Source organism: Mustela nivalis, assembly GCF_964662115.1.
Source record: "Mustela nivalis genome assembly, chromosome: 13".
Taxonomy (NCBI): domain Eukaryota; kingdom Metazoa; phylum Chordata; class Mammalia; order Carnivora; family Mustelidae; genus Mustela; species Mustela nivalis.
This window is the reverse complement of record NC_139032.1, coordinates 76,831,656-76,844,863: the sequence shown is the minus strand read 5'-3', so window position 1 is coordinate 76,844,863 and position 13,208 is coordinate 76,831,656. Positions and strand designations below refer to the sequence as shown.

General features: G+C 53.6%; 1 protein-coding gene across 3 annotated transcripts in view; it reads left to right on the top strand.

Moving 5' to 3' along the window:
- Positions 1-1,971: 1,971 nt before the first annotated feature.
- Positions 1,972-13,208, top strand: part of ASTN2 (astrotactin 2) — an 855,422-nt gene continuing 844,185 nt past the window's right edge. For 2 of the 3 annotated variants that reach the window (XM_082697136.1, XM_082697135.1), the window contains exon 1: positions 2,065-2,660. In XM_082697136.1, coding sequence (XP_082553262.1) covers positions 2,177-2,660 — 484 coding nt within the window. In that variant the 5' untranslated portion in view covers positions 2,065-2,176. Of the gene's footprint in view, positions 2,661-13,208 lie in introns of all 3 variants that reach the window. The other variant, XM_082697137.1, reaches the window with a different exon arrangement.

Here is a 13,208-nt window from a genome sequence, read left to right as displayed (position 1 = left end):
GGTCCATGAAGGACTTGCACAGACTCTGCCTTACATAAGGGAGCCCTTTTTTCCTGGTGTGCACTTCTATAAATGGACTATGTCAGCATATTTGAAGAAAGGGGCATAGAGAATCAGAAAGCCCCATTGCAGAGGATAGTGGCGGATTGTAAGGGTACAAAGGAGAGACTGAGGGAGGCAGGACGACATATTTTGGAGGAGTAAATGAACTGGAGCAGGCATCAGAGAGGCAGGAGACGATTTAGAATCAGAAGACTTGAAAGGCCAGATTCCACCCCGCCCCCCCCCCTTTGGGTTCACAGATTAGTAAACTGAGACAGGAGAAGCATACCTTACAAACTTCAGAGCTGAAACAGACCCAAATGCACTCATGCAGATGGGCCTTTCACATCTTCGATAGGTGAGTTTTTCCAAGGTCACTGAGGACAGGATGATTTAATAGAAACAGCCAAGGCTTTGGAACCTGGAGTTAGATCTCAGCTCTTTTCTCATTAGCTATATGACCTTGGGAACTTCTTTCATCTCCCAGTCTCCTGATCTCAGTCTCTTCATCTGAAAAATGGGAATCATAATACCCATCTCATTGGGTTATGGTTATGTATAAAAGCTAACATAGATACTTGCCTAGCACTTGGGGAATGCTAGTATTAAGTCCAAGGTCACAACATAGGGTTTGATTTTTCCTTCTCTTCACTTTTCTGCCTCTATCCAAGTCATAAAACAGTAAATAAAATGTGATGGGAAAAAGGCAATTCATGTGAAGAGTTAAAAACAGAAAGGAGAAAAGAGGCAGAAGAAGAAAAAACGAAGAAGAGAGAAGTTAGCACCCAGAGACCCCACAAAAAGTGCAGATGGGCCAGCAACATAGAGAGATGGGGAATGCGTCATAAATGATAGGGAGGAAATGTTTATAAGATTAAAGTCAAGACGAGGAGGAATAAAATGAGGGGAGAGATGAATGAAAAAACAGAACTAGGAGAGATGAAGAAAGGTTAGCGGGTTGGAGAAGGGGGCTGCTGGGACACTGGGTCCCCGCAGAGGGGTGGGCTCCCTGGAGAATCCCAGGTAAGTGGGTCGGACAGGATCAGCCCAAGGCCAAAGAAGGCCATAGTCTGGGGGCCTAGGTTCACAGATCAACTTCAGTCTAGGAGAAGGACTGGGGCAAAGAATTGGTGAAGAGACCCTTCCTCTGGGTGGGGCGGAGGGTGTAGGAGCCCGTGGGAGCCAGAAACAGACAGAGTAGTAGGTCTCTACCTCGCACCCTTTTCAGGAATTTCACACAGAGAACAGAAGCAGCCAAGTAGAGCTGCTCCAAGCTCAGAGTAGGGACCCAAAATACAAGCGCGAGAGTGGGCGGGCTTGCAGGGCGGCAGCTCGGGGACCAGAGCTTCCCGGCCAGAGTCAACCTTGGGGGGCTAGAGGGCGGAATGGGACACGCCTCAGTCTGTAAGGATTTAATGCAACCGCGGAGGCCTGGGTGGGGGAGAGAGGTGGGATCCTGGTGTGTGGAGGGATTGAAGATGTGTGTTGTGGGGAAATGGGTGAAGAGGGGGCTCTGAGATCATAAGGAATTCTTTCAGGGGCGAGAAGAGGGTACAGGACTTGCCATTGGGCTTGTGGGCAGACAAAGTTAAGTCTTGGCCATTAAGAGGCGCCCCCTACCCCCAGGAGGGCGGGGCTTGGAACCCCGCAGGGCGAAGGCGCGCCCCCAGGTGCAGCCGGAGGGTTGAACCAGGGCTGGGCTGAAGCTGGGCGAGCTGGGTTGAGCCTGGAGGAATTAAAGGAGGCGCGAGGGTTCCTTAAGTCTTGAGAATTCGGAGAGGGGTGGTGTGGCTAAAGAACATTGTGAGGGTGGCTTCGGGGGATCCTGGGAGAGAAAAGGGGGCCACTGGGATTTGCACGAGGCCGGGCGGAGCCTCCGGAACGCCCGGGGTCTGCTGGGGGGAGCCGGGGAGGGGGGGGCGGGCGGCGGGGCCTGGGGAGGCGGCGCGGGGGGGCGGTCCAGGGCCGATCGGGAGGCGGAGTCGGGAGCTGGGGGCTGCTGGCGAGCGGCTCCCACGGCTCCTTAGCTCCGGCGTCCTGGTTCGCTCCGGCGTCCGCCGCCGCTGCCGCTTCCTCTTCTTCCTCCTCCTTCACCGCCGCCGCCGCCGCTCGCAGCACCGCAGCCCCTCCCGCCATGGCCGCCGCCGGCGCCCGGCGCAGCCCCGGCCCCAGCTCAGGGCTCCGGGGGCGGCTGAGGCTCGGCTTCCACCCGGCGCCGCCGCCGCCGCCGCCGCTGCTGCTGCTGTTCCTGTTCCTGCTGCCGCCGCGGCCGCTGCTGGCCGGCGCCACCGCCGCCGCCGCCGCCTCGCGGGAGCCCGACAGCCCATGCCGGCTCAAGACCGTCACGGTGTCCACGCTGCCCGCCCTGCGGGAGAGCGACATCGGCTGGAGCGGCGCCCGCGCCGGGGCCGGAGCCGGGGCCGGGGCCGGGGCCGGGACTGGGACCGGGACCGGGGCCGGAGCAGCCGCCGCCGCCGCCGCCGCGTCCTCGGGCTCCGCCGGCTCCGCGGGCACCGCCGCCGAGTCGCGCCTCCTGCTCTTTGTGCGTAACGAGCTGCCGGGGCGCATCGCGGTGCAAGACGACCTGGACAACACGGAGCTGCCCTTCTTCACCCTGGGTAAGGTTGGGCGCCGGCACACGCGGTATCCCAAGGAGCCGGGAGCCCCTAAGTGAAGCCGGACGGGTGGGGGCGCCCTGGGGATCCCCACCCCGGGCTGCCCCGAGCGGGGTAGGGGTTGGGAGAGGGCAGCCGAGGGGCCCGGAGGGCGTACAGGTGGTTGGAAAGCAGTACGGGCAGGAGGTCCCCAAGAGCGCTTGGCGGGAGCTCGGGGGCGTGCCAACACTCCCGCAGTGGGGACCTGTCCCCCAGTTTCTCAGACCAGGCGTTGAGCTCTGCCGTGATCCGTCCCCGACGCCGGAAAACCCAGAGGGTTGAGTGTGTTGCCGCTGGGGACCCGGGTGGTCTGGCCGCCAGCCGCTGCTCGGGGCACGGTCACTGGCCGCCCGTGGTTACCGCCCCCTCACTCTCGTCTCGGAGTTGGAGGCGCCGCTCTTTCCGACAGATTTCCTGAAGAATCGGAGCGGAGAAGCTTCGTGTGGCATCACGCAACCCGCATAAACTCGGTCTCCGTGTGGGTTGCGTGACCTTGGCCAAGTCGCTTTCCCCTCTCTGGGCCTCAGTTTTGGCCATCTGTGAAATGGGGTTGGGGAGAATTGAGTGATTTCTGAAGAGTGGGCTTCTGAGCCCAAGGTCTCCACTACTAGATCCTCTGCCCCCCCCCGCCCCCGTCGCAATCTCATTTCTGTCCCCCTCCCAGGAAGAGCAGGTTTGTCTCGCAGCTCTGTCACTGGACTAATAATAATAACTTAAAGGCGAGAACACGGAAGGGAAGCGGGAAGGGGTGGGGGTAGGGTGGGGGCTCAAATGGAAAAGTTAATCGGAAAGTTCGCCAGCAGCTTGCTGCCTGCTGGTTCCCAGCTCCAATCCCGGAGGAGTCGGCCCTTGCGAGGAGCTGTGCGAAGCGCGGCTGATTTCCCACCCGGGTAATTGATAGCTTAATTATCTCGGAGAGCGTTTACAAAAATGTTCCCCCTTAGCTCTCCCGCGCTCGCGGATCGCTCGCTCTCCTCCCCTTTTGGGGGCGCGGGGCGCGATTGGTTGTCGGAGTCTGGCCAACAACAGCGCCTGGAAGGCGCGGAGGGCTCGCCCGGAGTCTCCGAGCTCTTCTTCCCCGATCCCTGCCTTCTTGGAATCGGGCTCGGCTCCGGCATCTCGCGGGTGAAGCGCCTTCGGGATCCCGACTTGAACCTCCGAGGTTAACTCTTCGCTTGCCTGAGAAGCCCCAAAGCCTAATCAATAGACTATAAGCCTCTCTCCTGGGAGCCATAATATTTTTTTCATGTCTTTTTTGTGACCGTCGCCCCCTTCCCTTTTACGCTGGCCGCCTCTGGAGATCCGAGGGAGCCCCAGGCCCCTCTCGCTGTCGCAGTTTGTGCCTCGGGTTTCTGGCTCCCGGGCTCTTCCCAGCTGGCTGTAACCTGAGCTGGCTGAGCTTTCCGGGAGGCGCGGCGGGAGAGCGCCTTGCAGGTTCCCTGGGGACTTCCCGCGGCGGCGCGTCTAGCGTGCGAGAGACATACACACACACACACACACACTCTCTCTCTCTCTCTCTCTCTCTCTCTCAACCACCACACACACGCACACACACACACACACACACACCACTATCTCTTCCCACGTGCACCTGTGGGCCTGCCCATTTCCAAGGGAAGGGGATGAGTGAGGGTGGAGATGGGGTTCCTTAGGGCGAAAGCCTAACCTTGGGCTCAGGGCTAAGTCCTGTCGCCTCCTTGCAGGGAAGGGTCCTTCCGGAGCCACAAAGGGCTCCCTTGGTCACCACTTCCAATTCCACCCTTCCACTTAACACCCTCGTGATCTCTCTACTCCAGGGTGTCCCAAGAGGTCAGGAGTGGGAATCTTATTGAACGGCTGTTCAACATAAGTGCATAACGGGGGCCATTCTTGGGTATGGCAGGACTTGGGAGCTAGGACTCCCCAGAGTATTCCAATACCCCGAGGATGTGCAGGATCGGGTCCAGTTAGCTATAGCCGGAAGCTGGCGATCTCAGCCTTTTTCAACTTTGCCTTTCAGGAAGGAGAGGGTGCCTGGGAGCTGGGGCAAGCTGAGTAAGGAGTTCCAAGTCTTGAATCCCCCGGGGCTCCAGTTTGGGCTGGAGAGTCCCCTGGCACCCTCCACTTGGAGCCTTCCACCTTCTCTGACGCACAGCAGCTGAGCCTGGCGGCTGGGGACTGCCTGCTGAGGAGTGGGGGGTTGCTGTCCCCCTTGGCAGCTCCTAGCCCTTTGGAAGTGTGTAGGGAATTGTGTCCCGCCTCCTCCTTCTCCCCCCAGCGCCCTGGACTGGCAGCTCAAGGCGCTCCCTCCGGGGATTTGGCTAGCGAGGTAGTCACCAGATGGCCGAGTATAGCAGGAGCTGTGTAGGGAGACGTGGGTTTTTTATTTGTGTTGGTCTTCTACTGTTTGCACGTAAACATGGAGTGCACAATGAGCTCTGCGAGGGCCAGGCTGGTTGCAAAGGAGGGCCGGTGTTTGTGTGTGTGTGTGTGGTGGGGGTGGGGGAGTACTAAGAGTCATTTATGGCCTTATCTTTCCCAAGGTCTTGGGGTAGCTCCATCCCATCATTTCATCCCCAGACCTTTTAAACAGCCTTGACTAGTGTTTGTCTCCCGTGTGTTGAGTGAGTCTTTTACTACTTCCTGGCCAGTTCAAGGGACTTGGAGATGGCACGAGCCAAGGTTGCCTGTGCAGTCAGTAAATGCCAAATCCTGCCAATAGTGGGGTGTACGGAACCACCACTAGGGGGTGATAGTGTCTGCCAAAGCCCTCGGGCCATGCTTTGGGTTGTGGACCCAGAGTTGGTGGTTGGAAACTGTCCCTGGCATTAAAAGGGGGGGGGGGGGCGGGTGAGCCGACAAATAAAAGAATTCCCATTTTACTGTCGGTCTAATTGGGGGACCTCAAGGTTATTTTGCATATGTTGCCTACCATCCCCAGTCACTAAAGTCGCTTGCATACCTGGCCCCCCTCTCCCTCCATTCTGTCTCTTGTTTGAGTTATTGGCTCTATTACTGATAAAGCCTGTCCATAGTCCTCCTCTCCCATCATGTTCCCGCGTGCTTTATGTAGATAGAAGTTTACCTCAAAAGCTGAAATTTCCCCCAAGTTTCGGTGTCTGAGCCTCTTCTTTAGAATTTGATTGTAAGTCAACGGCACTGACAAAGTGAATTTCCTTGAAAGTGATCAAGGGATAACAAATGGCTATTAAATATTTAATGAGGTGCTAAGAGGTTTACTCTTGACTTTTATTATTAATTCACATAAAATGTATGAAGTGGACATTTCTGTTATCCACATTTTACAGATTAAGGAAGCATTTTTAGAGAGGTCCGTTTCCTAGTCCAAGGTCACACAGTGGGGAAATGGCAGACCTGACTCTGGAATCCCGTTCTACCAGATATCTACACTCTTGTAGTTGCGTATTGGCAAATAATGCATTGGCATACATATGGTTGCATTTATGCAGGGCGTGGTGCAGGGTCCTAGCGAGAAGGACACCAGTCATCCACCCAATGTGAACATTTCTTAAGGTCTCTTCAGCTACACTTGGGTGCTAAAAAATATGAGAGTTTGAAAGTAAGGCTTGACCTTCGATGACCCTACCAGCTCAAAGTTCCATGACTCATGGGATGTCGGGGGCATTCTATGTCATGGTGCCAGTGAGTGATGGAGATTATATATTTTGTAATAGGGAGGGGACCCATCTCTGTAGATTCAGAGAAGGATGGGGAAACTTCCAGAAAGGGGAGAAAAAAAAAAATGATGCCTTAGAAGGATAGGGTGGGGGAGAGGTTGGAAACTCCAATGTGGCTTGGGAACTTCATGTTGGTTAGGATCTGGAAATCTCAGCTGTGGCCCTCTGTGACCTTGAACAAGTCATTTATCCCCAGAGCTTCAGTTCTTTGTGCTGTAATATGAGTGGGTAGAGAAGCCCTAAAATAATCATTCGGTGTAGAGATTCTATGAACTTGAAGTGCCCTGATGCACTCTGTTACTCTGACTAGCTCCTCTTGTTTCTCACTGTCTCCTTTCTTTGGCTGGTAACACAGGGTGTGGGCCAAGGACTGAATCAAAAGAAAGAATTTGCGCAGGAGCAACAGCCAGTACAGGGCTTCAGAGGTGAACCAGCACATCACTCAGTCCTCATTTGCCCCCAGGCAGCCCTGGAGTCTGCTCCTGGATTTAGCTTTCATGCCCACAGGTAGGGAAATGACATCCTGCTCCCTGCACTTCACAGTGGGCAGGCTGGACTGTTTACCACCAGCTTTGATTCTGCAAAAGGAGGAAAAACAGATAAAATGGAGTAAGCACTCACTGTCAACATTTCTTTCTAAGCTGCCTTGCTTGGCATAGGCATCCCACAGCTGAGGCGTCTGCTCTGTATTTGGGGGAGGGCACGTAGAGAAGGAAAGCCTATCCAGTAGTGTGCCTAAATGCACCTGCATGAGTAGATCTGGTCTGCAAAGATTCCTTAAAATACCAACAAAAATGGAGGCCAGAAGAGAAAAGCCTGCAGAAGGAATGAGGATTCAGGCACCAAATCAGAAGGGTTGAGAGAAGCAGGGAGTTTAGCTACGGAGGACAGTTCACAAAGAGCGGAAGGAGCTACCTTCAAATGTCAACAGGGATTGAAGAACATGCTTTTCTCTGACTGGTTCAGAAGGTCTAAATGCTAGGGGGGATGGAGTTCAGCCCCCACAGGGGGATGGTTCCCAGGGAGCCGTCCAGACCTCAGCATCCTGACCCCTAATGATTATAGGATTCGTGTTGGGGGAGGCCTTCCAGCGGAGACTGCACAGCATGACTGCACAGACTGGCAGGCATTTGGAGACAGAGCCCAAGCCCTGGGAGACAGGGAGGCTACGTCCCCTTTTTGGTTCCTGGTTTGATTCTGAAGGTTGATGCCAGTGATTAACAGGCAGGGGGGAAAAACCCAGATATAGTTAGTAGTAATCTGGGTCTTCTGTAGGGATTTCTGGCCACAGAATGTTCATTAAAACCAATTCCGGTGTTGTTTCCTGTAGGTACCAGAGAGAGAGAAAGAGAGATTGTGGGGTGGATAAGAGGGAGAATTTGATATCTTCAAACGAATCTAGGCTTAAAAAAAAATAGATATCTTATTTTCTCCGTTGGGCAGCAGGTCCCTTATTCACTAAATGAAGTATTTGAATAGCGCTTAGGCTTTGAGGTCCCATCCTGCTGTGATGGTCCGGGTTTGGGCGATATTGCGAATAAGAGCCCCAGTCGGGGAGGGGGTGTTCAGCGGACTCTGATCTCAATCTTCCTCGTTCCACCCCCTTTCCTCACCCGTCCCTGGCCTTTTGCCAGCTCAAACCTTAAGAAAAATATTTAAAAATCAAGGGAGATAGAGATGTATTATCTGCTCTCGGAAAGTACCAAGTTCCTGAGAGGGCAGTGGGGCAAGGAGAGAGGCGGATGCCTTTGGGCCGCGCTACAGAGGCTCCGAGTCCCTCGAGGCCGGCCAGATTTGCTGTTTCTGGGGGTCAGTGACACCCGCTGCGATAGCCCAGTTCTGCAGGCTTGGGCGTGACCCAGAACTTGAGCGTTTTTTTCCTGAACTGGGCCCTCAGGCTGTGAGAGCGTTCTATAATTTTAATTTACAGCAAGTTTGGCGGGTTTGAAATGGCCTCTGGCAAGCAAAGTCTCTGCTTCTCACCTCCTCGCTTTGCTGTAAATTTGGCCTTGGCTGCTACAGGACGGTGCGAACACATGCGCTTCAGGGAGAGAAGGATGGGGAGTGGTAGTGACTTCTCTGAGTGAAGACTTTGACCATGACTGTCTGTGCTGATGGGCTTCCAGCCTCACAGTATTTTATATGGTAACAGAGTATTTTACATGCTCACCGTATTTTACATGGTAACCGTATTTTATATGCTCAGAAAGCACACAGTATTTTATATGGTAATGTGGGGGTCCTCCCATAGAGGACCAGCAGTTCAAACTTGAACCCAGAGATCCTGGGTCTCACTCTGTGCTTCTTTCCATTACCCTGGACCTCGAACAGGTGGCTCTGGGGTTAAACACATCTCAGTGTCTGAAACTGGGCTGAACGTCAAGTGTACCACTGTCTCTTCTCCCTGCAACCAAAACAAACCAAAACACCCCCTGCCCCCCCCCAAAAAACAACGCAAATATCTACGGAAAAAAATAACCCCAGGGAAACTGAATTTATTCTCCTGCCCAAGTACCCAGCTGGTTGACTCCCATCTCTCCTGAGAACCGGAGCTGATAGTTTTTTATTCTGGGGGAGGAGGAAGCCTCATTGCTTTTTCCTCCAGCTGCCTTTGGAGGTGAGCAGAAGAAGCCTGCTCTTTTCCAGGAAAGGCAAGAAAGTCGGATTTAACCTTAAGGTGGAGCAGATTCTAGGGAGCCGTCGGTTACAGAGTTCTTGCTTTCCCAAGTTCTCCCACTGACCAGCTAGTGGCAACAGAAGATTAACTATAGCAAGAGAGAGAGAGAGAGAGCGCGCGCCAGAGCTGGTGAGTCAAACACTGATGAGGCTGCCGCTGGATAAACACTATCCGGGTTTTCTCCTGAAGGGGAACCATGACTCCAGCCCCATTGGCAAAGCCCCTGGCAGGCTCAGACCTCAACATCCTCTAAACTTCAATGTTAGCAGTCAACCTAATGGACTGTTTGCTTCTACTCTTATCCTGTCTAATCTACAGCCGCCCTTGCAGACAGAGTGATTTCATTAAAAGCCCAGATCTGATCGTGGCTGTTCTCTCCTAAAGCACTACACTGGTTCCTCCCAGTTCCTAGTGTGAAGTTCAAGCTTCTTATTGTGGTCCAAGGGCCAAGATCAGACTCTGCCCAGAGTACCCTATTGTAAGAACCCTCCCTTTTTGTTTGCTAACGTTGTCCCTTAAAACCCCACCCCCACCCCCCCCGGGAAGATTCCTTCTTACCTTTCAAGACTGAATTTATTTTTTTTTTATTTTTTTCTTAAAAATTTTATTTATTTATTTGAGAGAGAGAGAGAATGAGTAGGGGGCAGGGGCAGAAGGAGAGAGAAAAACAGACTTCCTGCTGAGCAGGGAGCCCAACGGATGCCAGGATCCTGGGATCATGACTTAAGCCGAAGGCAGATGCTTGACCGACTGAGCCGCCCAGGCAGCCCTCACGACTGAATGTAAATGTCACCTAATCTTTGCAGCCTTTCCTGACCTCCTACTGGAGTTGCACATCTGAGCCTTGGCGGCCACTCGCAATAAAAATGAGGACCCTAACAATGACTGGTCCCTTAATTGAGCACCTACACTGTGCTAAGCCCTTTTCCAGGTGCTAAGGATGTGGCAGAGAACAAAAGACAGAGGATTCGTGTATTCAGAGAGCTCGTATGTAGAAATGAGTGAGTGAGTAGGTGGGTGGGTGGTGAGCAGAGGATGATAACAATGGCCGTGACAAATAAGAAAATTATGTAGTATGAGAGGATGAACAACATGAAATTAAATACCAGGGAAATTTTGGAAATGAGGAGATGGGTTTGTGTACTGGGCAGAGTGGAGGGAGAGGGGCTTATTGAGAAGGCAGGAGTAGAACCAAGACTTGCAGGTGATGAAGGAGTTGGCCAAGCACATATGTAGGAGAAGAACATTCCAGGCCGAGAACAGCTCTGGAGCACAGCTGGAATGCCCACGGCCTGGCAGGAAGGCCAGTGCCTCCAGAGTGGAGTGAGCGGTGGGAGGCAGGACGGGACAGGAGAGGACATGGGAGGCACCCAGGGTCGTACAGACAGACCACCGTTGGGCTTTTTGCTTTCGCTGTGAGTGAGGTGGAGATCCAGGCAGGAGTTTCAGCAGAAGAGTGTCAACATCTAACTTATGCTTGGAAAGACTTCCTTAGGCCTCTCTGTGTAGGAGCAAAGACGGAAGCAGGCAGGTGTGAAGGAGTCGGTTCAGGTAAGGGAGAATGGTGGCTTGGCCTACAGGGAGAGTCCACACTGGGCAGACCTGGAGAGGTGTTGGAATTCCGCTCATGTGTCTTAACATCCGAGCTAGAACACCACCTCTTCCATAGAATCTTCCCTCTTCCGAGCACCCGTAGCCTTTCCCTGTGCCTTCTAGCTCCCTCTAATTCTGGGGGTGTCGATGGGATGAGGAATGGGGTCAGTTTGATTGGAGGAAAGTGTGCTGGGTTTAGGGAAGACCTTCTCTTGAGAATCATGGAAGCCAGATAAGGGATTGGAATCTTTGCATTGTGGCCAACCGAGGGGCATTGACTGTTTTGGGGAAGATGGCGCACCATGGTTGGGGACCCCCCAATAATCTAGGGTAGCATCAAAACAAAGCCCTTCTAAGTGACGATGGGGAAGGCGAGATCCTGTAGCATGGCAGTGATGAAGCAGGAACCAGATCTCAGTCTACTGACTCCTGGTCCTGTTGTGTCTTATTCCCACCCTGGGGAAGGGCGGCTGGGCCCTAGAGCTGGGTTGCGGGGGGACGGGTGCTGGTGTTGCAGACACCACCATTCCAGCATGAAGCAGGCTGTGAGAAGTTCTGCTGAACATTCACTGTGCTCCAGGTGTCCCGCTGCCACAGCTCTACTCTCAGTTCATCCTCTCCATAGAGCTGAAAGACCAGGCTCATCCTATATTTTAGGTGAGTGCTGAGGCTCAGAGAAGTTAAGGAACATGCCCAAGACCACACAGCATTACACAGTTCTAAACCCCGGGCTCTCTCGCCTCCCACCTGCACAGGATGAGGCGTGCATCTGAGTTGTCATCTCTTTGACAACCTCTCTTACTTTTTCTCTCTTCCCGTTCTCATGACCAAGATGTTGCAGACGTTTCTCTATCGGAACTGCAGGTGGGACAGCCTCACAGACCCGAGGGACTGAGCACCTTGTCTGAGCGCTGCCAGGAGCCGGCTCAGCATCTCCCCAGGCCCTCCGGCTCTGTGCCACGTTGCCAAGAGAGCACCGGGCCTTGTCTGGTTTTCTCTAAATGCCACTCATTATCCTGGACTACTCGACAAGGACGGACCTACACTTCTGTGCCTTTGAGACTCTCATCTCCTTCCTCCTCCCGCTCCCCTTCCTCCTCTCCCTTCTTCCTTCCCACTTTCCTCTTCTCCCAGTTCTCTTCTTATGCGAGGCATCATGTCCTACAGGGGAACCTGTGGTCTACTCCTTCCAGGCACGTGGAAAGGCTCGATTTTCTCTTTCTAGAAAGTGCCCAGGCATCCGTTGTCAGACCCATAGCCCCCTGTTGACTAGGTGCACGTCCTTGGCACTCCTCCTCTCTACTCCAAGATGAGTTTTGTCTACCTAGCACCTTATTTGTTTGTTTGTTTATTTATTTATTTGAGAGAGCATGAGCAAGAGAGAGAGCAGGAGCAGGGGAGAGGGACAGAGTGAGAAAGAGAAGCAGACTGCCCGCTGAGCAGGGAGCAGGGAGCCCAGCAGCCCATTTAGGTCTCAATCCCAGGACCCTTGTATCCTGACCTGAGCTGAAGAGAGACCCTTAACCAGCTGAGCCACCCAGGTGTCCCACCACCGAGCCCGTCTTACCAACACTGTGTCGGTTTCATGTTCCCACCTTGAAAATGGAAGTTACATGACATTATCTATGCATACGGGATATATATAATAGTATAGGATATTTAGATATATTGGAATGCTGTAAAAATCCAAATAGTGTATCCTTTTCCTAGAATATTAGAACTGGGTGAAATAAAGCCCCTGAGATCCAGCCCAACTCCCTCGTTTACCTAGCCAAGAGAAGTACATTTTCCAAGGTCCCAGAGCTAATGCGCAGCAAAATTCCGGGCTGCAGCCCAGCTCCTCTGACTGGGAGGCAGCGTGCTGAGGGGAAGGGGGCAGGAGCCCCTTCTGGAGACCTAGAGCCCCCAGTCAAGACCAGGATGCTCTACTTCGCTGCTGTTGTCTGTATTCCGCTGCTCGTTGGTAAAGTGAGGACAAGATAAGAATCGTGTCTCCGGGTTGCTGTGAACATTATGTTTGCAGAGCCCTCCCTCGACTAGGGTTTCCTCCGCGCCCAGCATTGTGCTGAGTCTGATTCATATGAACCTGGTGTGTGCAAAGCATCAGAGCAGAGCATCTGGAGGGGGTTTTTACTCTGTGCCTCTTAGCCACCTGGAATCCTTTTTTTTGGAAGGAGGTGGAGGTATGGATAAATGATGAAGGCAAACTGCTTTTCCCTTCTCCCTCCTTCCACTCCAGCAGGCCTTGCTTACATCTCTCTCCTCCCCACCCCGACTCCCTCCTGGGAGGCAAGAAAGGATGAAACTGACCATCGATCCCTGCTCCTTCTCCCGAAGCAGGGGGAACTCCAGGAAAGCCAGGGGCTCCAGGGTCGTCTGAGGACAACTTGGACAGAGAGGCTCTCAGAGCCTAAGTCTGAGGCGGGTGGGTGTCAGAGGAGGCCATCGGGGCAGAATTCTCTCCCTTCTGGTGGTGGCTGGCTGACAAAAGCTTGCTCTCGAGCACCCAGGAAAGTCACGAGTGGCTTTGCAAGCAGCCGAAAAGGGAAGGAACATTTCCATTAG